Raw genomic sequence first — 22,706 nt, 5'->3', positions numbered from 1 at the left:
AAACAATAATGCAGCGTAACCTGTTCAGTCCTTTACATAAAGGTCTGAACAAGACTACATAAAGGAGTGAACACTTATCTGACAGAAGTAATTCTATGAAATCGTGTTTTCAGTTTTCCTTTAGTGATTTTTGACTACAGGAGAATAACATTATCAGCCTGACTGCTCCCTGTTTGGTCTCTGTGCATTGGCATTGTGGAACAGGTGAATTTCTTCTCACCAAATATTTCTGGTGTTTTGTAAGCATGTGCATCTTAAGCTGTCTATTGCAGAGTCTCCATGATATGAAGTGCTCCCTAAATGTATTTGCACTAGCTGTGTATTTTTGCGTATGATGGAGCACTGTGACCTAATTATCATGTTGCGTGTGGTTTTACTCCAAGTACAACATCAAACTGAAAGGGGAAACTCTAAAAGGCTGCTGCTCCCTTATGGTTTGTCTTAGCTCTAATTATTAAAAGAAAACTTACTGCTTTTATCTGAGAATGAAGGATTCATTCTCAACATTCTGAATGCTTGTTTAAAAAAATTGCTCTAATATTTCAAATCACTGAGTTTATTATATATGGGAACTAAATTGAGAATAATACTAAATGTCCTATTCTGTGCTCAGTGAAGAAGTTCTGAAGATTCACCACCACTTAACCTGCTTCTCTCACCTTACTGAAGTGGTTTTGCTAGCCACAGGCTTTCAGCTTTTCAGTGTGAATTGCTGCTTACTTTCAATGAGGGCTTCATTTTGGTTTTTGTAATCTGCCAGTTGTCACAACTGAGAAGGTGACTTCCATTCAGCAGCAGCTGAGCGTACTCCTTGCGTTGTATCCTTTTCCTTCCTCAGTGAGGAAGGCACTTTGTTGGCCTGAGCACTTGCTTCTGGCTTAGCACTTCCACCACGCTGCAGGGAAGACTTATACAGAATATGCTAGGATCTTAATTTAGTGTTTAATTTGTCCTAATTTTATTGTAGCAAGATTATGGGGAATTTGGCTGTATTGTTGCCTTGTGTGCTGTAGCTACTGGAGCTTATTTTCTGCTGACTTGTATCTGAAAGAGTTGTGAATGTCTGCTTGTTTTTGTGGGGGGAGATGTGAGGATAACTGTAGATATTTAGATTTTCCTACTTATCTGCTTTTGACATGCTGCATCCTAGTCCTTTTATGCAGGAGTGGGGATGTTGAATGTAGAGCAGCGTTTCCCAACAACCTGAGTTGCTGGCATGGTCTGCCGAAGGGTCCCTTCAGGTTAAGTTTATCGTCTGAAGTAGAGCAGTGACTGAATAAGGACACGTATTTCAGTTTGGCTTGTCATTAGCAAATGGTCTGAAGACACTTTGTTTTGTCATGCTTTCTGTTCGTGCTGCATCAGGCTCTGAACTTCTATGTATTTCTCAATTTGAACTGGTTATATTGACTTGAAGTCCTCACTCAGTACCCTTTTTCAAAATAGTGGTTGGACTTCTACAACAAAAATTAAAACTGTGCCTAAACACAACAATATAAATCAGGCTGCCTGTTTTCCTGGGGTTTCCTGGAGTGTGTAGGGACATGGGAATGCTGGTATTGTGTGGATAAGGAGCGTGAAAATCTGCAGGAGAAGGGGAGTACAAGAAAGACCAACTGACAATCTTTGATTACTAGTTTTTAGGCACCCTTTCACTCTTCCTCTTCTGTTCAAGCTGTTTTAGTGTTGATCTCTTTGTATGTGGGGGGTACATACAGAAGTTGCTGTGCCTTCAAATTTGTTTTTATGTAAGACATCGGATTGATGTGTGCCTCTAATGTGAATTGTGTTGTGATACACATTCCGTCCTGAAGATCAGTGTAGTTTTTGCTGTCTTGCACTTTGTCATTACCATATCTGGTAGCTAAGGGTGTTTTTGAATGATTAATTCTCTGTCCGCGAGCATGGTGTTCTGTGTGGCCTGAATCTGTAGATTTACAGCCTTACAGGCTGTTGTGGATATGGGTCACTGGTTTAAGGCATGTTTAAGGGGTTATTTAGGTTGCTTAATTTTCTGTTGATTATCTTTCGGTAAGATCTCTCAGTAGAGTAACTTCTTAAAAATATAAAGCCTCAGGTTAATTACATCTAGGGTGTAGTATGGTTATGAATTTGTTTGAAACACCTTCCTTTGAAAAAGCAGAATTTCCTGAAGCTTTTCTGTGCCTTTTCCATGAACAGGTGATCTATATTCTGAAAAATGGTCCTTTAAAACATTCATAAAAAACATTCAGTGTTTATCCTATATGTTTTTGTAGATCCTTTGGCCATTTTTCTTTTATTCAGCTCTGCTAGGGTAGTGATTTTAAGTAGGGAGGCTGTGGGGCTGACCAGTTAGTACAATGAATGATTTCACTGTGGTGATTTTGGAACATCTTCTGGTGTCACAATTACTAGCACAGGTTTATTGAAGTAAATGGATTTTTCAGTAGTTTACACAAGCAGATCACTTAGTCCACAGTACTGAGTGACAGTTCAAAACTCACTAAGGGTGCAGTCTAGTTTGAACAAATCTTGTTAACTGCATTGCATCTGGAGAAATATTGTGACTCCATTTTGGCACCTGTAAATTTGTAACCCAGTCCTCTGGGGCAGTATCTCTGTCACAAATGTGTTAATATTTAGCTTTTTTTTTTTCACTGTAAATTATGATCATAACTTAGAGTAGTACATAAAGCTTCCTACAAATGTAGTTAGCTGGCCTGGCTGCTGCCTAACTGGGTGCTGGGAGACTTCCTAGATGTGTGGCAGAGGTAGGCTGCCTGCGAATTCAGAGCTGCTTTGCCACACTTGCCATTAGTCCTTCCTTTGATCTGTCTTGCCTGTTTCTTGGCTGGTTCTTCTATCCTAGGGTCTCCTTGGTGTCTGGATTGCCGCCTGGATTATTTTAGCTGCAAGCAGAGCAATGGTCTCTGCTAGCCTCTGTGAGATTGGCTGCCCCTGCTCTCTCCCTCCCTTTCTCCCTGGTGTGCCAGCACTGCTGCACGTTTCATCCTGTGAGCCGCTTTAGGGAATCAGAAGAGCAGCAAGTTAATATCGCTGGAGAGGGAACAAACATGCTGCTGGATTAGCCCGCTGAGCGTGCTCCTCGTGGGGTCAGACACGTGCTAGAAGCAAGGAGCAGGGAGATGTAGTTGTAGAGTGGGGCAGGAGAGCCCCAATGGGTTCTGCTCCTTTGTGTGGCTGCTGCCCTTTGGATCAGCTGGCTGTGTTGTGAAAATGCACCTATTGATATGCATGGGGTTTAAATGGCATGGGATTTGGATTTAGGTGTAGCAGCAGAATTAACGTGCCATGACTGAAGGAGATGACTGAATTGCTCTGCTCAGGTGATGGCAACTCCTGGGAGAGGGACGGAATGGGCAGTTCTGGATGGGGGCTGTTTGACCATGCCTGAGTTGTTAGATGCTCCCCCTCAGTCAAGAGGCGCGGGTGTTTTGGAGGTGATGCTCAAGAGTAAAGCAGTACAAAACACTTCCACTACCATGGAGAGTCGTAAGACTATCTGCTTTACATCCAAGCTGAAGCGCTTTGCTCTGAAGTATTTGCTGCAAAGGATGAGGACAGTTGGGTAACTTTTAGAATAAGTGTTGTGGATATAGCACTTAGAAACGCTATCCTGTAAGTAGTTTGGTTAGTGTATTTTAGAGATGAAATCTGTTTTTTTTTAGTAGCTTCAAGTTGACTTTACTACTATTTGCAAAATATTTCTCAGTCTTTGAATATCACATTAAAATCCAAATAGCCCTTAGTGTTTAAGGTTTTTTTTTGAGAAGCTTATAGCCCTTGTCTATAGAGCCGTACATGAGAGTTATTTACCACAGCATTTTTTCCATTTTTTAATGTAAATTGTAACCATGCATAATGCTGGATGAGCAGTTAACTCCACAATCCAGAGAAGAGGTGAATACTACATGTACCCATGACTTCATTCATACTTTTTAGCGGGGGCTGCAAGTGTGGCTGCAGCACTGTCTGACTGGAACACAGCCCTGGTGGCTAAATAATAGGTTCTGGCTTTTGAAATTGAATGAAAATTAATAAGACTGACTGAGTAATGTCTTGTGTTTCTGTGTGGAGGCTTCTGTATCACAGAAGCTTCATCTGTCTCATCGCAAGCCCACATACAGTAGTCTCATAACAAAGTTAGGAGCAGTGAATTGCTGTGTTGATCCCCAACATAAGAGCTGAAACCTTTCAACTGAAAAAAAAGGCTTTTAGCAGATGTGCTAAATAGGAAGTGGGGAAAAAGGTTTTTGAGGCTGATGGTTTTTAACAGCAGGACATAATGCTGTATTAAAAGCATAAGGAAAACAAAAAAGCAAAAAAATGATTTTTTTTTGGAAAAGTTTGCGGGCATGTTACTGCATGCAGACAAAAAACTAGGTAGTTCTAGAACATTTTGAGCATTTCTTTATAACATTTCAAATGGCTGGAATGTTTTTAGATGGGGACCAGTTTTTAAACTGAAAGTATTAATTTAAACCTTTTATTTCTAGATTTTATTACCTTGAGGTTTGCAGGGTCAGAAAGTAACTATTTGTCTCTCCTAAGTGTTCTAGATAATGTTTTCATGGTGGGCTAATGATTTTCTCTAATTGTTTTCTTCAGAAATACCGCTATCAGGATGAAGATACACCTCCGCAGGAGCACAGCTCGCCCCACATCAGCAATGAGGTGACGGGTCCAGAGCTGGTTCACGTATCAGAGAAGAATCTGTCACAGATTGAGAATGTACACGGATTCGTTTCTCATTCTCACATTTCACCAGTAAAGGTATGTTTTTTTTAAGTTACTAGAGTGAACTGTTTTGATATACACTCTAGGGGTATACTTTTGTGGGGAAAAAAATCATCAGATACACTTTCTTATATGAAACTGCTCATTTATAAAATTCACTGTATGGACATTCAGGCGTCGACTTTGTTCCATACATCGTGATTAAAAGCACATGTTGTAAAATGCCCAGATAGCAAATCTCGAGGTAACTTCAGGTCTCAGATGGAGTTGTGACTGGGCGCTATGGTTACCGTTGTCAGCTGCGTTCTGTGTTTTCTACAAGGATTCTGCAGAATCAATTCTAAGTTTGTTTTTTATTAAATGTTTGAACTAAGGACCGATATGGAAAATCCAGTAAGAGAAGTGAGTGAGATTTTGGGGGGTTGTAGCAGGCAGTTTTATTTACTTATTTGGTAGGGAAATGCAGCTTAATCATTTTCTGAATAGTGTGATGTTTTAGTGTGCCAGACTAAATGGTGCGTTTTCTATAAACACTTCTGAATCTGGCTTTTTTTGAAGAAAAAACAGAAAAGTGATTTGATAATGATGAGTATTTGGGTCTAGAATGATAAGGTAGGCCTACATTTTGACATCTTTAGCTTGAGTTGTTGGTGTGGTAGCATCCTTTGACTGAAATTAGCAGAGTACGGTAAAAATCACCAGGCTATTTTAAGAAAAAAAGTAGTTCTAAACTTGAAATGTTCTGAAATGTAACTATAAGGAAAAATATCGAGCATCAGCTCTTTATTATCTACTTTTAAGGATTCTACAGAAGAATCGGCTGTAATGGGGGTGTGTTTAATAATTCTTTCATCTTTTCTAAGATTTAAAAAAATGTAAATAGTGTTATTGGACACATTTACATAAAACTCCATAAGAAATCCTCTGTGTTTCTGTAGTCTTTGTGGAGGCACAAGACAAGCTGTAATTCTTCATGTCTTAATGAGTAACCTTTTTGAAGTGGGCTATATTAACTTCTGAAGACCTTGTAGGAAAGCTTACACAACAAACCTCTCCTTTTGGGCTTGACTAGGACCTCAGTCTTCTGTTGCTTATGAAGGCACACACACAGTAACACACTTTGCCATGTCTAAGTCCATGAATTTATGGATACCTGAAGTGATACATTGCATTCTGTGTGTATTCATTTTATATATATATATATATATTATATATATATATATATATATATATACCCTCTGCCACTGGGGACTTAATGTGAACTCTGTTTATTCACAAGCTTTTCCTAATTTATAGCACGCTTAGTCATGCATTTCAGAAAGTATAAAGGGGTCAAAAAGGCAAAGGGGCGAACTGCATGACTGTCTGTACTCAGAGATCAAGTTTGATGTATTTCACAATCCAGGTACCTTTGCAAATAATGATAACAATATGTTGTGGTTATGAGATTGATCTGCTTCTTAGAACTATCTAGATGATCTTTCATTTTACTGAAGACAGTTCAAAGGGCTCTAATTACCTTGGTATCTTTTTCACTACCTGAGCTGTAGGGAAACCAAAGTACATAGAGTAGTTCCTGTTTGAGTTTTATTTCTGTTTATTTGACTTGAGTATGTCAGAGAAACCCAAATTTGCTGTTGAATGTGTGGCGTAGCTGGTCTTCTCTTCAAGATGTGTTCCTCAGCTCATGCTGAAGATCTATTTAGCAGCAACAGCTCAGAGTTGAGAGAGTTTGTGAATTTTTTTGTTAGGTTGGCTTGCTGCACTGTGGCATAGGGACCAGGTATTGGCTGGTATACAAGATCTTAATTAGCTGTATTCAATAGTGCCTTTGCTTAAAGAAACAAAATGTAACAGGGCATGGGGAAGTTTTAGTAAGAAAGAGGATGTGTTCACTATACTCATAACACAGGAAGGCTGTTTTTTTTTAATTAGACATGCTAAATACTTTTGAAATTTCAAATACAGAATTGTTTGGAGATCCTATTGGTTGTAAACGCTGCTTTGCAGTAATGTGCTGCTTTTTAAGAAATGCTGCAGAGGGCAGTAGAATCAGTTTTTCTGAGGAATATCTTCTCTTTTTAGCAAGCCCTCTACAGTCTAGAGCAGTAATGCAGAACATGGATAGAAGATAATGAAGAACTGAGGTGTGCAAGGTTTTAAATTGTTTTGTCCTCAAAAGAAGCTTTCATCATCTGTAGGACTTAAAGCAGCTGTTGTAACTTGCTTGGACACGTGGATGGTTTTCAAAGAGCATCCTTCAGTAACCAAAAAGTCAAATGTATATCCTAAATGTTCAGAGGATGTGCATGTAATTACTATTTTCAGATGTTTTACATCAAGTGCCATAGTAACTCAAGGTGGTTTCTTGCCTAAGAGGTGGGGTAGGTGGTTTCTTACCTCAGGGTGGGGTAGGATTTTGGATGTTTGCAATTATCATGAACTAATACTATTTGTACTGATTTGAAGCTTAAGCATAAGATAGGGCATGTGATGGTTTTGCCTTCTTTAGGGTCAAGCTTTGTCAGTTTATGAGAAACTGCGTACTATGTACCTCAAGCATCAGAGAAGTAAACTTAACATATGAGATTTGTTATCCTCTGTTCTCTAGGTAACACTGGGTGAAGTGAAACTCTTCTTCACCCTGTAAAATGCTTTTTATGAGTGCTTGGTGATAGAGAATCATGAACAGGTAAGAAGAATGGTCAAACTTCCTTCACAAGTATTCTGTCCCAGATTCTTGAACACTTTCAGGTAGACAGGCAGCTAGTACTAGAGTTTATTCAGTACAAGCTTTAAATTTTTTTGTAGGAATTTGAGATTGCAGCCTGAGGCTACACAAGTTACTACGAAATAAGATGTGACCAAGCTGATCTGGCTTTGGTGTACTGGAAAGCAATATGTTGCTAACAAGAGCAACCACTAGATGGTGATGCTACAAAAAGATTTTAATTGTAAAGCTGAATTTAGCTTTTCTATCATACCTTCATTTTTCAATCTAATATTTCCATTAAATAGAAATATTAAAACTTCAGCCAAGTGAAATCTGTGATAAATCTGATATCAAACAAGTTTTTAAACTGGACTGATAATTAGAGTTTTCTATCCAGGAGAAAAGCTGTGAGTGATAAATCACTGTACGATTTTAACATAATGGGTCATGATGCAATATGATGGAAAAAGATGTCTTAAAGTGAAGCATCCTTCATTTAAAGCAACCTGCACATGAAATGAGAAGTATTTTATTTACAGCCCTGTGTTTACAATGTATGTGTAGACAGTTTCAAAGAAGTTTCCAACGTAAGTGGTACCCAAAGCTGTGACACATGCTTTTCAGTCTGGTCCAGTTGACAACATGCACTGTAGTTTTACTCTGTGGGATAAATGTCTTGTGCCCATTTAGCATTCTTGACAGGTACAGACTTCTTAGTAGAAGTATTTTCAAGACCTATTGGTATTTATGCTGAATAGTCATGCCTCTGTTAGTGCTACAGTGATGTACAAGTCTGCTAAAATTGACTGTGGTATCACAGGAGTGAAATATGGCAAGGTGGTACTTTTCTTAAAAAGGCATTTGGAAGGGCTTGCAGAAATGGCAACTTGGTCTCATTCTGAACTGGGAAAATGGAGGAACTGTTGTAAAGGGCAGGATCAATGAGTGCCTGGAGAAAGTGCTGATGAGGAATTGATGAAAGCATTGCAGAGTCTTCTGCTGCACAAAGGTATTAGAGCGTGTGCATGACGATCATCTTGTTGATGTTGGTTTCTAGTTTTTCTTAGATGCATGCAATGTAATTCCCTGCAAAGGCTTACAGAAAAAATTAGGTTGTCATGGATTAAGGAAAAAAAAAAAACTTAGGGTTTAATTAATTACAAAAAAAAAATCAAAAGGAAACAATAAACCAATGGGAAAGTAAAGGGTCGGAAAGAACATCAGTAATCACGATGGATGGAGGTTACCATAAGTGTGTCAGAAAAACTGGTCTCCTCATTGTATTGTCTCAGAGGATTGAGAGCTCAGGGTTAAAATAGACTGATGGAAAAATCATTTCAGTGCTCAGTAACAGTCAAAATGGCAAATGGAATAGCAGGAATGTCTGGGGAAGCAAATGGGAATAAAATTGCATTATTGTATCACTGTAGAAATCTGCAGTGTTCCTTGAGAACTGCATAGTTTATTATATCAGAACGTGTATCAAACTAAAAATGGTTCGCAGAAGAGAAATAAGAGTGGTCAGACAGGGAGCAGCTACCCTACAGTGAAAGATGCATCAATTTGACTCCTCATTTGGGAAGGAGCTGAGTCAGGAGATTGACTAAACTCAAGTCATTAAAGTTAGGTCAGTAAAAGTATAATTAGCAAGTTGTTATTTCAGAAACGTAAGCTTATTCAGAAATGCAAGTTAGCAGGTTTATGTATTATATTTTATATACTATATATATTTCTATATAGAATGATTAAATTGTAGCCACTAACCCCAGTGATTCCCCCAGTCAGGCTGTAACTCTTTCAGCTGCTGGTAGTCTCTGAATGTTGTGCTGGTAAAATGGATAGGTTCCTCTCCTGGTCTGTCCTGCCTGCAGCCACTCCCCACCCTCCTCCTCCTTTGTCCCCCTCATCCTCTCAAGTGCTTCCCCAGATGTCTTGAGAGCCTGTGGAGCGCCTGTTAAAATAGGCTCCTCTGCTCATTAAGAGAGTGGAACAGCTCAGTGAAATGATGGGCATTAGGATTTCTTGAACTGCAAAGTCATGCTCAAGGTGACAACAGTCAAAGTAATTCTACCTTCCTACTTTGCCCCGGTATGTTTTCCTGCTTATATAATTTCATAAATCCTCCTTCCCTCTGAGCCAGGTAGGCAAGGTTCCCCTGAAGCTGATGGTGCTGTTTCCATTTATTAATGGATCTTTTTTTCTGCTCATTTATTAAATATATGTTGACACGCATTTTGCAAGATTAGCTGACACTTATGATTGTGAGAAAGTGGCAATCTCTTACTGTTACCTAAATGAAGACCCTTAAAACTGTATGCTATCTTCAGCAGGAAGACAGTACCTCTGGGGTTAGGCATGTACGTGGGAGATCAGCAGAAATTATGAAGACCAACTTGAACAGACCCTCAGAAGTATTCATTTTTAGGCTAGTGTTATGCTTTGGTGGCCACTCTTGATGAAGTGCTCTGCAATCATTAATTAAAAAGCCTTGCCCAAATCCTCAATAGGTTGCTACTTTTAAAGTTCCTTTAAGTGAGGAATATACAAATATGTGCGGAGGTACCAGTTTGTGTCTCCTGTTAAGAAGCAGTTGACCAAATCTGCCTCTCTTTCAATGTGGATCTGTTCAACAAATTCTTGTCAACAGAGATAAGAAAGAAAAACTGTAACAGATGGAAGGTGGATTAATCCAAACATTGGAACAACCTAGGATATAGTAATCGACATCAAGTTGTCTTAATAACTGGTTGTACTCATTTCCCCTGAGATTTCCCCGGAGAACTCAGTGCAGTTGGGCTCACTTTGAAGGAAGACTAAAGAAACTTGTGTTAAACATAGGATGTTTATATCAGTCTGGCGTGCCAAAAGGATGGGCAGAAGATTCATGAGCAGTGTGCGGAAGACCAGGCACTTTAATCTGCACAGATTGGTAGGTTATCAGGGTGTATTAAGAATGCTTTTTAGTAATCATTATTGTTCATCATTCTGCTATTGTGGAATAATCTGTAGCTTTGGTACTGAAATATGTATTTTTTTTTTGACTCTGACTCTGTAAATCACAGTTGATCAAAGGCCATCCTTTTGGTCCCATTTATTATATTTTTCAGTGTTTTTTTTTCCCGACCTTGGGAGCTAGTTATATAGTCTTATATTTGAATATTTAAATTTAGTTGTATGCATTCCATTTGTCTCTACTTTTTTCTACTTTTTTTTAATAGTAAGGGAAGTGGTACTGAACATAAGCACCTGCCATTGTTTTAGGTTCTTCTTGAATATGCTCTCTAAAATGTATCAGTTTATCCAGCTTGTACTGTTTAATAGTGTGATAAGAAAACTAACAGAAGACATTTTTCAAATAATTCAGTCTTGTTGCTGTTTAAAGAGTAGTTGACATATAACTGCTGTTTGCATACGCAAACAGCTTTTGTTGCTGTGTATTTCAATTTCAAGGTATGCCTGCTGGTGGAGGTATGTGCAGGAAAGCTTTCTTCGAGATTAAAATACGATATGTCACATTTAACTCGTCCCAGCAAGCTGGTAATAAGAAATGGCTCAAGTACAACATCGGAATAACTCAATTCCAAGTATTTGATGCTAATTTTTAAATACATTTAATCACAGTGGTTACTGTATCTTGTTAACTGGCTGCATAACAAATAATGTTGTTTTGTGTCTGCTACAAAAGCAGATGCATCTTTCAGTAAGTTTATTAAGCTGTAGAAAGGTATGTGCACTATGTGTACTAATTTATAAATCTTCATTATGTTTATCTGTGAGTTCTTAATCCTTGCCTCACAGTAAATAAGGCCTTTGTTTGGCTGTGGGGTTTTTTTGTCCCCATCAGTTCAGTGTGCAGAATATGGGGAGGGAATGACAGCAGCTCTCCTCAGGGCTTCTTCAGACACCCTGGTGAGTCTCCTGCCCTGCCCCAACTCCACAGGCCATTTGCTTCAGTTTGAGCCCCCACCACTGGGGATTCTTGGATTGTCTCTTCTCTCTGGGTACTTACTGAGCTTTCTACATGTAGGTGTCTGACTCCACTGGAAATGCATTTTGTTCAAAACAAGCCCTCATTTTATCTCCCTCCTGTCTTTATTTTCACCTGCACAAGCTAGTATTCTTCCTGTCCAGACCCCTTTGTGTTATCGTGGTGCTGCATCATTTCTAGAGTTAGGCTATGCCGCCTTCTTCGGGTTGTTGTGGCTCTAACTTGTAAAATCTGGGCTTGTCTCATTACTGTAGTGCAGGCTTCTACGAATAATTGGCAGCTATATCTTCTTAGGCATCAGTAAATCCTGCTCAATACCATTAATATCCATAAAGATGGTACCAGCACAGATTGCTTATCTTGGGTCACCAGTGTGTTTGCTTAACCTCTGCCTGAAGTCCTTCTCTGGATTTTTGTCCCTCTGTTGCATCAAAAGGAAAGCGTCATAGTTTTGCTATTGGGAATTTTTGTCTATACCAGCATTTCTTGAAGTGCTGATTTCCGAATCCCCCCGTCAGTGATGCCCTGAGTTTGTCATGGGGTGAGTGGGGACAGTCTGCAAAGGAAAATGCCTTAAAGTACAGCCTACCTGTCTCACCTTCAAACTGGCCCATATAATGTAAGAAAAATAGGTGCTTGTCCAGTATTGTGGGGTTTCCTTTTCAGAATTATTTATAATACTTGCCTGTGTGGCTGTCCATTTTGAAGCCTGTGGAGACATAGGTGCATGGATATTGCATGCAGATTTTTTTTGAAAGTTAGACTCTTTCTTGCCTGTCAGTTTTGATTTATGGACAGCTGTGCTTTCCTAGCAATCACAGTTAAACGAGTTTGTCATACAGGGGTCAGAATAAGGCACAAGGCGTTCCTTTTTGACTTGAATCACTTAGGCCTCTGTGCCTCGGCCTCTGGTCCTGCTTGTGACCAAGCATTTCAGTTGTGGTTGGTCATTCTGCCCAGCCCCTGCTTCACCGTGTTGTCTGCATCAGCATGTCCTGGTGAGCCTTCCCGAGTGCCTCCTCCTTCCCAGCCAACAAAACACAGGCAGCTCTGGCAGGCAATTTTCCAGACCAGATGTGCAAGCAATGTTTTTTTTTCTAGATCTGACCTGCACAGAATATGGCCTATGAGACACTTGGCTTAATTCAAACCAGTGGCAAGCCTACACCTTTAAAGATGACAAATGGTTGTCATTTGTTTTGCAGGAAGTCAAGCTAGGCCATCGCAGCAGACTTTGTCAGATATTTGTGTACATAAAATTCAATTTTCTCCTTCAGCAGTAATGAATAGCTTGGGTTCTTTTATACCAACAAACCTCCAACTGCATAGCAGTATCTCGATAGCAATATGTACGATGATGAAATCTTGGCAAATGTTTAGAAGAATGCATTTTCTGAACATGGAACCGTGTGTTAGGGCACAGATTAAGAACTATACAGCTTGTTTAAGTTCCAAAGTGTCCTCTGCTGCTTTGCTTTCAGCACTGAAGTTAGGGGTTGGGACGTGAGGGAAATCTATACAGCTTTGTCTTCCTACTCTGTTGAAAACAGAAACTTTGAATAAAAATTCCAGGATGTCAGAACTGTGGTTTTCTAAGTTCTTATTAACATTTTTTTGTGCCTATACCAATGTAAATGTTCAGGTAAGGCTACAGTCTTCCCTCAAATTAGAATTCACACTAAAAAGTTTCTAGTTAATTTTCTACTGTCTCGGATGTATCTTTACTTGTTACCTACTTTATGAACACAGCTTAAGGACTGTGCCCAAATCAGACCTTGCTTCATATGATTTATAGTGATAAGCAATTTTATTTTATGAATATTAATAAGGTTTGTCTGAAAAATACTGTCAGTGTCATCATTGAGGTGTACTCTAGTAATGAGAAGTAAATTGTGCATGGATCTTTTTACCAATGTCTTGGTAAATACAAATATATTATTTTTGTTTGCATTGTAACATAACCTGTTGGTCAAAATTTCACACGCAGAAGAGTATATTGCACCCAAAAAAAGTAGATGGACGGATTTAATAATTTCTGCTAAAATGAGCATCGTGAGTCAGTAGATTTGTAGAACTCTATTGTTGTAGATTGTATCGGTGCTGTAAGCCCATATAGGGACTTTTCTGCCTTTGTTCATATTGAGGATATCATATTGAGGATTTTCTTTTTAAGAAAATGTTTTCCCCGGTGTATGGTTTTGACCACCAGGGCATTTTGTATAGAAAATAGGACAGGCAGTTTTGATAATTTTGTATTGAATTTCCGGAGGCAAGCTGCACTGAAAGCCTCAGCACATAACTGATTTCCTAAAGCAGTCTCATGCATTTGAGCTGGAGGATTTTTAAAAAAATATATAAAATTTGAATAGTGAATAATTCAGTAAGATAACTTGAATTCCAGATAACCTTTCAGTTGTTTACTGTGCAACTTCTCCTTTTTTTTGCGAAGAGAATAAAGAAAATGTGCTCCTATAGCATTAGTGGTTTTGTGATTTTTATTGGAAATCAAAGTAATTTTATGGAAAATTCATTAGTGCACAATAAGCATCTTCCAGATTTTTTGCCACTTCTTCATATATTTATTTATTGTTTTCATATTACGCCTAGAGTATTGGCAGAATTCTGGAGATAGGTGTTAAAATCCTGACATGTTAGTGATAAAATAAGAGCAACAAAGCGTTGATTTCTAGTGTTTAATGCTTATATCCCTAATCTTGCTGAGTCAAAAACCAAAACACTAACCATTCACTGATACACAGCATAAAATAACTGTTGTGTTCAAAAGGATATGTTTCCTCCAAAGGTATTTTATGTGCTAAAGAGGGAGGATTTTTTTAAAATAAAAGTAGGAACCAGCGATTCTTTCCTGGCTATTCATTCTGAACGAGGTCTGTTTTTTGTTCTGAGGAATGCTTTCAGAAGACTGAAATCAGTGAATAAGTGAAGTTGTGCTGCATTGCTGCATGCTCCCTGTTTAATTCAGTTCATGTTTATAATTTATGCAGGCAATGAAAAGATGCTATTGGATCTTAATGGAGACAGTGATTGAAACTTGGTGATTTGTGATCCATGCTTTCTCCACCCAGTAGCTGTTACCATGCACCACCATCCTTTCAGCTGTGGATTTCTAACGTTGTACTGTACCTGCCAACCAATTTCTCTTAAATACCTGTTAGGTGCAGGCAATATTATTTCTTTAGGAAGAGAAAACAAGCTTTCGATCAAACAATCCTGTGGGTTCTGAAAAAGGAAAAAGAAGGAAAACATTTATTTGTGCTTTTTCTTAAAATTACAATAATGAGCATACTCTCGAACAATCACAGGTAGAGGAAGGGTGTAGGTGGTAGAAAGGCTTGGAAGAAGAATAGCATCAGCTATGAAGAATTTTGTTTTCCTGGTTTGTAAGCGATGCTGCTGTAATTCTATCTGCATCTTTTTTTTCTGCTCATTCACCACTCAGCAGCTGGTAGGGAAGTAAGACTGCCTGGCAACCACCTGCAGAGCTGCAGAGATGAATTACATTTTCGGAAATAACACACTCCTCTATTCTCGCGCCAATCGAGGCAACACGGGCTCAAGCCATAGCTCTGTAGGCCCAAAGCACAAGCAGTGGGCAAAGAAAGGCTCGACAGATGAGTTACGAAATGAGCCTTCCCGTTGGCAGCAGATAGTTGCATTTTTCACTCGGAGACATGGTTTCATTGACTGCATTTCGGTTGCTGCCAGCTCCACCCAGGTAATATTCCACTTGTTGAAATTATTGTCTGCATGCTTTCTGGTTACTTGCTAGTCGGCAATAGTAATCTATTTATAAATCTCTGTTTTATGAATGGTGTTTTCTGTCTGCTTTCATTTTTGTATTTCACAGAGCTCTGTATAATTTTTAGCATTAAAGCATGAAAATGGAGACACTTAAATGAGATGTGAGTATTCTAAAAGTTATTTTGCAAGTGGAGAGCCTCCAACAAGTTGAAATATGAGGTATTTTAATGACACGGTGAAAAATGCCGTTTGCATTGTGCTGCCTGTCCCTGGAGGGGAATAGTGCAGCTAAGGAATACCAGATCCATAGTCACAGTAAGATGACAGTTCATATAGCAACCACATATTTTGTGATTAAGGAATTGTATTTGAAAGAAGGGATTAAGTGATTTCAAGTCTTAATTAAAATATGTAGCATGACAAATTCTAGTCTGTGTCAGTTCTGTTTTTTTGGCTGCTAACAATCTATAAATAAGATTAAGGAATGCCTTTCTTCCATATAGAATATACATTTATTAGTGCAGTCTGTAAGAAGAACACTGCGTTTTTCAATTTCACTGTAAAGCTGCTGGAAGTACTGATTGATTATTATTGAGGTAGGAGGAGACGAGTCAAATCTGAGGTATATAGATTTGGGGAGAGCTCTGAAGAGGGTTAATATTGAGAAAAGTTTAAACACTCTGGTATTAGCAGATGATCATCTCCTATAATGAAACAGTAATTGATGATTTAAATGATAATGAAACAAAGAAATATAGAAAAATGCTGAGACCAGTATTCTTAAAAAAGGAAAAATAGGATTAGGTTTATTCTGCTTATTACCAAGCTAAATTCAGCTTTAGCCAAGAATAATTATTTCCTGATGTAACTTAAGCTAGAATAATACAAAAACTTATTTAAACATGTCCTTGGACATGTCAATATTAAGTATTTTATCTGTTGGTAATTGTTTCAAAGATAAACTAACATTTCCTCTTACTGTGATGTTTGCTTATTATCTGTTTTATGCTTGTCAATTTAGAGTTAAACAAGTGTGAGATCTTAGAGGGGATTTTAATTTCTTGCGGCAAATGTTCATGTAGAAGATGGATTCTGTAGTTTCTGTAATGGGTCATTATCCAACCCTGCATTAGGTAGACATAACAGCTTTTAGATACTGTTAGTTTTTTAAAACCAAAATATACAGTATTAGTTTTCTGCATAAATATTGGGGTTGAACTTAACTGTTAATGCTTGAACAAATACTGTTGGAATGCATGAAGCTTCTTTCAGTTTCTGACTAGTCAGGACTAGGAATTTGCTGAAAAATAAAATACTGAATAGCCACTTCTTGGAGTGTGGGTTGGACCAGATAAAAGTCCTGAGATCCTTTCAGATCTGTGAATGCCCCAGTATTCTTTATATTTTTCTGCTGTGAGAAAGATAGTTTACTCCTGTGAAAGCCTGCTTTTTTTTCCTAAGCCTGAAATAATTTTTCAGTTCTTCAGATCAGTTCTTAAAATGATCTACTTACGTATGTTCATGGCCAAAAGAAAGGAAAAAATAAATTTGGAAGTGTTTGTAGAAAATGAGTAAGGATATTCATAAGTAGTGCACTGAAAGAAGAAGTCTGTTACAGTTTCTTCCTCTGGAAAGATACTTTACTATCCTCCTACCTTTATCCACCCATTGCAGCTGATCTGACCTAAGGAAAAAAGACAGTGTTTTTGGCTGTCCCTTCATTTGCTTGGCTTTCTTGGGTGCCATGGCACGGCATGATGCTACTTGCTTAGGCCCCTCTATTCCCAGTGCGAAGGCAAGGACTCCTGGAGGTGGTCTTGCACGCCCCTTTCCTTCTCGAGGGCTTGCAGCAGGACACCTTCTCCCCAGCTGGGTGGTAAGAGGACCCTTGCGAAAGAAGAGACTTGGGGTTTGGGGGTAAGCATTGCTCAAGTAAGAGTCTTACACGTTAAAGAAGTGAGGAAGAAATTGGTGACTGATATGGTAACGCTGCTTTCTGCTGTAGTTGGTGTTAGGTGTATGCCTAGTTAGCATTAGGTGTATGCCCAAAAGAAATCATGTGCACAAATGCGTTGTGGCATGGAGGACGAGTCTGCAGTGAAAGGTTCCTGTAAGAAGCCAAAGCACCCTGAAGAATAGCAGTTTTCAGATGTTAAAGTTGCCTTCTCTACTAATATCAGCCCTTCTGGATGCTACCAGAAGGTTCAAGTAACATCGCCCATCTCTCACAGGAAAAATTCCACCCACCCAGCAGTGGAAATAAACGGTGCAAACAGGTTCAACCCAAGATGGCAAAAGCAGCTTTTCTGAACCTCTGCATGTGGCCTGCCCTAGCTGAGGTCTGCAGAGTGCCTTGCATGGAGCTTGAGGGGCTTGCATTGATGTGTGGTCTCTGTATTACTAAAGCAATGAGGAGAGTTCAGTGATCAGATGCTGCATTCTGGCCGCAGCATGGCTGTATGTCCCTTGGGTTAATGCCCATTCAATTTGCAGTGGTGAACTATCAGAGTGGTAGCAATGCCCTACTGCCCTCCTAACCGAACCCATCTCCTCTGCAAATTCAGGGAAGCTGAAATAACATCAGGCATTTGTGGCCCTTGTTTTTTTTTTGTTTTTTTTTTTTTTTTTTCATTTTCCTTCTATGCTCTATGTGATGAGGAGTTAGTTCTTCAGTTAGAAGAATTAGGGGATTTGGTTAGAAGCTAATCTTTCAATTTTTGTTCACAAGTGTATTAATTTCTTTAATAAAAATCCAAGCTCTGAGAAGCGCCTGTTCTTGGGACAGACACCACTATCTTGCCTCGGAATGCATTTTAACTTTAAATGGTACTTGGCCTGTGCTATGCTATGAATTCCGAAACTGACTTGTCTGAAACTTGGAGAGCACTAAACTGGTTCTAACTCCACCACATTCGTGCTATTCTGGGCAAGTAATGTAGTATAATATGCTGCTGGCATTTGATACTGAAAAAGTGTTTAGCTCTTAGAATATGCCATGCTTATTGCTGCTTCTGTTTTTTAGGCTGTGTTTTAGGAAAGGAAGGAAAGACACAGAAAACCATGTAATTCCATTCATCCATTTTAGTCATGTTTACTCAAAACCTTAACCTGAAATTTCAGAGATTATCAAACTGCTTCTGCCAGTTGCTTAATCAAAAACATTCCTTGCCTTTGAATCTTTCTTGGAAGATCTTTAACCAGTTTTGCCATGTGTCATTATTCCAAGAATATTGCTCAGTAAGTAAAATTAATTGAAATACTATAAACATAGTTCTGGCATGTATAAAATGCTATATGTAATCGAACACAAAGGTGTTGTAAGATGCATTTAAAAGATGATTAAAAATCTCTATCCATAACTCCTTTTGTATTGTATTTTTTACAGGTCAGGAACTGCAAAAGTTGATTACTTACAGCCGTATTTACCATCCTTTCTATAACTCTTATATTTAAAAATGTATTTAAAAATATATATAAATATATTTCTATATAAACATCACAAAGTTAAGGGGGGAAAAAGAGAGGGCTTCACATGAAACCTGGAACTTGCAGAAGATATTGCAACTAAAATTTCAGAAGGTTTGATAGCAGTGCAAGTATTAAATATCTTTGGCAAGCATATCTGGATGGTTCTCAGTGGATTACATTATTTGGGAATGATACTACATTTCAGTATGGATGTGTGGCTCTTTCAGTATCCCTTCGATTTTACAAGTGAAACTGGGACTTGATTGTGGCAGCCATTGTATAACATTAAGCTCTTTACTAGCAGGACGTTTTATTCAATTTGCTGTTCGGATTTAAATTGGTGATGTAATAAAGAAGAAAGGAATTACAGGAGTGACTGTAGGGATTTTATATATCTACACAGAAGAACTATTGTCATCATTAGATTTTTAATGCAGACTTTTCCCGAGCTTAAAATTTAAGCATATACTGCCTGTAAACAGTTGTTGCTAGCCCATGAGAAAGCAGCTTTAAATAGTTTGTTTTGGATGATTTTAACTACGAGAAAGCAATTTCAGAAGTGTAAACATGAGCTCTACTGTACCGTTTCCTTATTCTTAATTTTTTTTAAGCTATGCGGTATCACGTTTGTAGCAGTACGAATTTACTTTTTGAAAGTATTACTTTCACTGCCATAAGATGGCATTATAGCAAAGATAAAAATGGTACAAATTCATACTTTAAGGGAGATGTATTAACAGCAAGTAGGCTCTAACCAATAGTTTGAGAACTAGGCCATTTTTGATTATATTTTTAAAATATTGAGTCTAGTACTTGGAGCCTTGAGTCTTTCAAAGCAAGCAACAGCACTTCACAAACTCTAGGACCCCTGCAAGCTGCTGGAATATGAAAACCCCATACATTCATGATACATGACAGCACATAAAAAAAAAAAGGCAGGAAAAGAGGATCACAGTTCACTGGAACAACTGTGTCTTCACACCTTACTTCCTCAACAAAAAATCTGCAGTAGCCTAAATGCACATCAGTGTTGATCTTGGTGGCTTCCACCCTCAGCCAGGTTGGTCAAGTGGAGATTAGAACACCTCTGTGCCAACCTCAGCATTTACTCCAGCAGCAGCTTATAGTAGGTAATCTTTGTTAAACATGAAGGAGGTACAGAGAATGTATGTGGCTCAGGTGAGTCGTCTTTTTGCATTAGAGCCCAAGCACTTTCTGGAAGAAACACAGGCTACTAGCGAGAGGTGATCACTTGAAGGGCACAGTAAACCACACATGGTTTTGGAGATACTGCAGCTTTATTAGTACATCACAGAGTAGATCCTCCCTCCCCTCATGCAAGACTTTTTAGGAAGAATACTAGAATTCTATTATTCTAATTACTTTGACTGGTACAGACATGACTGTTGCTGGTGCTACTTTAGGCAAAACCAAAAAAGGCAGATCCTCAGCAGGTGCATGCAGGATTCAGGGAAGACTTGCTAGGAGGTGGGGGTGGTGTTAACAAGAAATCAGGTCTCAGCACTAAATTCAGCCTCTGTATTAAGCTTTCTGAGTTTCCTTGACAGATTGTAAAAAGTTACCCATCTGCTGTGAAATAGGAACACTCCTATCCATTTCATGAGGAATAAGTTCGATGGATTGTTGCCTTAACTTGAACATGGCATCTGGCAGGGTGGATATGTCCTCGTCAAAGCCTATTGACATTTGATATCGTTGCCTATGTCTATGAGACCAGCATTGTTATTATAGTGCCCTTTTAGACTTCTATCTGCTACAACTTCATTACAGCATTTGGTTAGTGCACAAACAGCCTTGGCTGTCATCAGAAGGTTTTCTTTCTTCCTAACTGGAGAAATCTGCAAGTGTTCCTGATACATGAAACTACACAATCCCAACTTGCCTGAAAATTAGACAGTTAAGGAAGTATATTTCCATTTACCCTGTCTCTAAAGGTAGGAAAAGATCCCTGGGCCCTGTCTGTCACAGAGCCATTGGAATTACAGAGTCAGCTAGGTTAGAAAATACCTTCAAGATCACTAAGCTCAACAATCCAATTCCAACCCAGGCCATTCTAGGGTTCTGTGACTCAGGGTCAAGGTGTAAGCAATGACAACATCAAGTACGAGGTAGATCTTAAAACATTATCAGTAGAATAAAGAAGAAAATTGGTCTCGAGATGGTAGAATAACATACTTGAAACAGGAATCGATAGCAAATGTGTGGTAATAAAACTGCTGTATGAATGTCAATGAGGATAGGGAAGGAACAGAGAAATACGAAGTAATTCCCTGTCAGGGACTAGGAGCTCACTTAACATATTTCAGTACTTTACACAGGGTAGGCTCATTTCTGAGAAATGGAAAAAAATCTGTCAGATACAGTGATTCTAACGTTAATACAGGAAGAGAACTATGAAGTACGTGCTTTTCTGGAAGGGAAAAAGAAGATTAATATCCTACCAGCTTCCCTGAACCTTTTACAAAGCAGCTGTTATTGAGCAAGACAAATTCACGGACCTCCTCTGTTCTGGAGCACATGAGAAAGCAGTGGCCCCATCCTATGTTCTAGGAAAGGGAAGCAAACTCTTCCAAAGAGACCGCACAGCTAATGGGCACGTAAAGACTTCAATTTACCTTGGTGTAGCAACACCACAATTTCAACAGCGCAATTTCTCTTTTCGACTTACTATAAATCCTAGAAAGGTTGAACACACAAAGTTTAAACCCAGCTCAAAATCGTGGTATGCTAAAAGTCTTAGTTGCATAGAGCAAATTAAGTTACTGTATCAGCCCTTAAATGTGGATGCAGGCTATTCTAGGTCATTCTAAAAAGACAAAGTCATGTTTTCTACAAATATATGAGACATTTTGGTTGCATTAACTTCTTCAAACTATAAAAATCATACTGCACATCCTTAATAATAATTGAGAGTGCTCTTGATACCACAGACCAAAATAGAAGAACAGGAAGAAGATGGTGTTCACTGCAGACTTGGTGGTTCTCTCAGACAGTCATTTATTTAATAGCTGTATTAACTGAAACGTATACAGCAGCTTTGGCTCCTGTACAGAAACACTATACCACAGGAGCTTGCTAGAGCTGTTTACTAAAGTGACAGCTGGTGAAAGACTGACTGGCCTGTATTTGGCTTTCAAAACACTTCATCAATCAATGTGAGCCTCAACTGAGAGGATGACTAGTACAATATGAAATAAAATAGCAAAGTTACGTGACAGGCCTACAGTCCTTCCTCTTTCACAGGATTCCATGCTCTTGGCTTCGTACTAAAAGACACCTAGATGATTTGCTGAAGGTAGTGGATCAACAGGGGCTTCAGTGCCTGCCTTTCCTGAATGTTCAGAGTCTTTGGCACAACATAGCCAGAAACACCCTGCACTAGTAGAACTCAAAAAGCATGACATTCTGTGTTCCCTTCATCTTTTATCACATTTCTGACTCATTCAGGAAAAAGTAATTTTCTTGAGGTGTAATGGAACAGAAATACGAAGAAATTCTGTAAAATCAGCTCTGAGTGAGACAGAACAACTAAGAAATCACGGGTGAAAGTGGCAACCAAAGCCCTCGGCAGCAAGCAGTGCTTCCAGGTAGCCTGTCACCAGTCCATACTATCACCGCTGTGCTGCGAGGCACGAAACCGGTGAGCGCCCGCATGTGCCAACTTCACACTTACACCCAGGGGGTTGGGAAGAGAAAAGCACGCCCTCTTTAATTCACCAGTGTGGTAGCTGAATTCTTAAGAAGAAAGGCATTGGCACCAACACAATCTATGTGACGTTACATGACTCGTGATCTCTATTCCTAAGGTTACAGATTGTAATATGCTCCTAAAACTGCACTTCTCTTCTTGTCAAGAAAACTGTAGTCTTAAGTATTCATGTCTATTGCACATGAAATTGTTAGAAAGTGTTAGAAAGTGTTCACAGAAGGAACTCAAGGTTCCAGAGAGAGTCCCTTACAGCCTGAGATATATATATATATATATATATATATATATATATATATATATATATA

At 38.8% G+C, this 22,706-nt stretch overlaps 1 protein-coding gene across 29 annotated transcripts in view; it reads left to right on the top strand.

Annotated features, from left to right (window-relative positions):
* The window catches only part of DLG1 (discs large MAGUK scaffold protein 1), a 150,669-nt gene that overhangs the window by 49,004 nt on the left and 78,959 nt on the right, over window positions 1-22,706 (top strand). For 23 of the 29 annotated variants that reach the window (XM_035334884.1, XM_035334894.1, XM_035334890.1 and 20 more), the window contains one exon: window positions 4,612-4,776. In XM_035334884.1, the coding sequence (XP_035190775.1) occupies window positions 4,612-4,776 (165 nt within the window). Of the gene's footprint in view, window positions 1-4,611; window positions 4,777-14,542; window positions 15,178-22,706 lie in introns of those variants that run through there. The other 6 variants (XM_035334904.1, XM_035334903.1, XM_035334898.1 and 3 more) reach the window with 5 other exon arrangements.

The sequence above is a fragment of the Oxyura jamaicensis genome, chromosome 9 (genome assembly GCF_011077185.1).
Source record: "Oxyura jamaicensis isolate SHBP4307 breed ruddy duck chromosome 9, BPBGC_Ojam_1.0, whole genome shotgun sequence".
Classification (NCBI taxonomy): domain Eukaryota; kingdom Metazoa; phylum Chordata; class Aves; order Anseriformes; family Anatidae; genus Oxyura; species Oxyura jamaicensis.
Note: the sequence above shows the minus strand (reverse complement) of the source record. Positions and strands in the feature narration are given on the sequence as shown.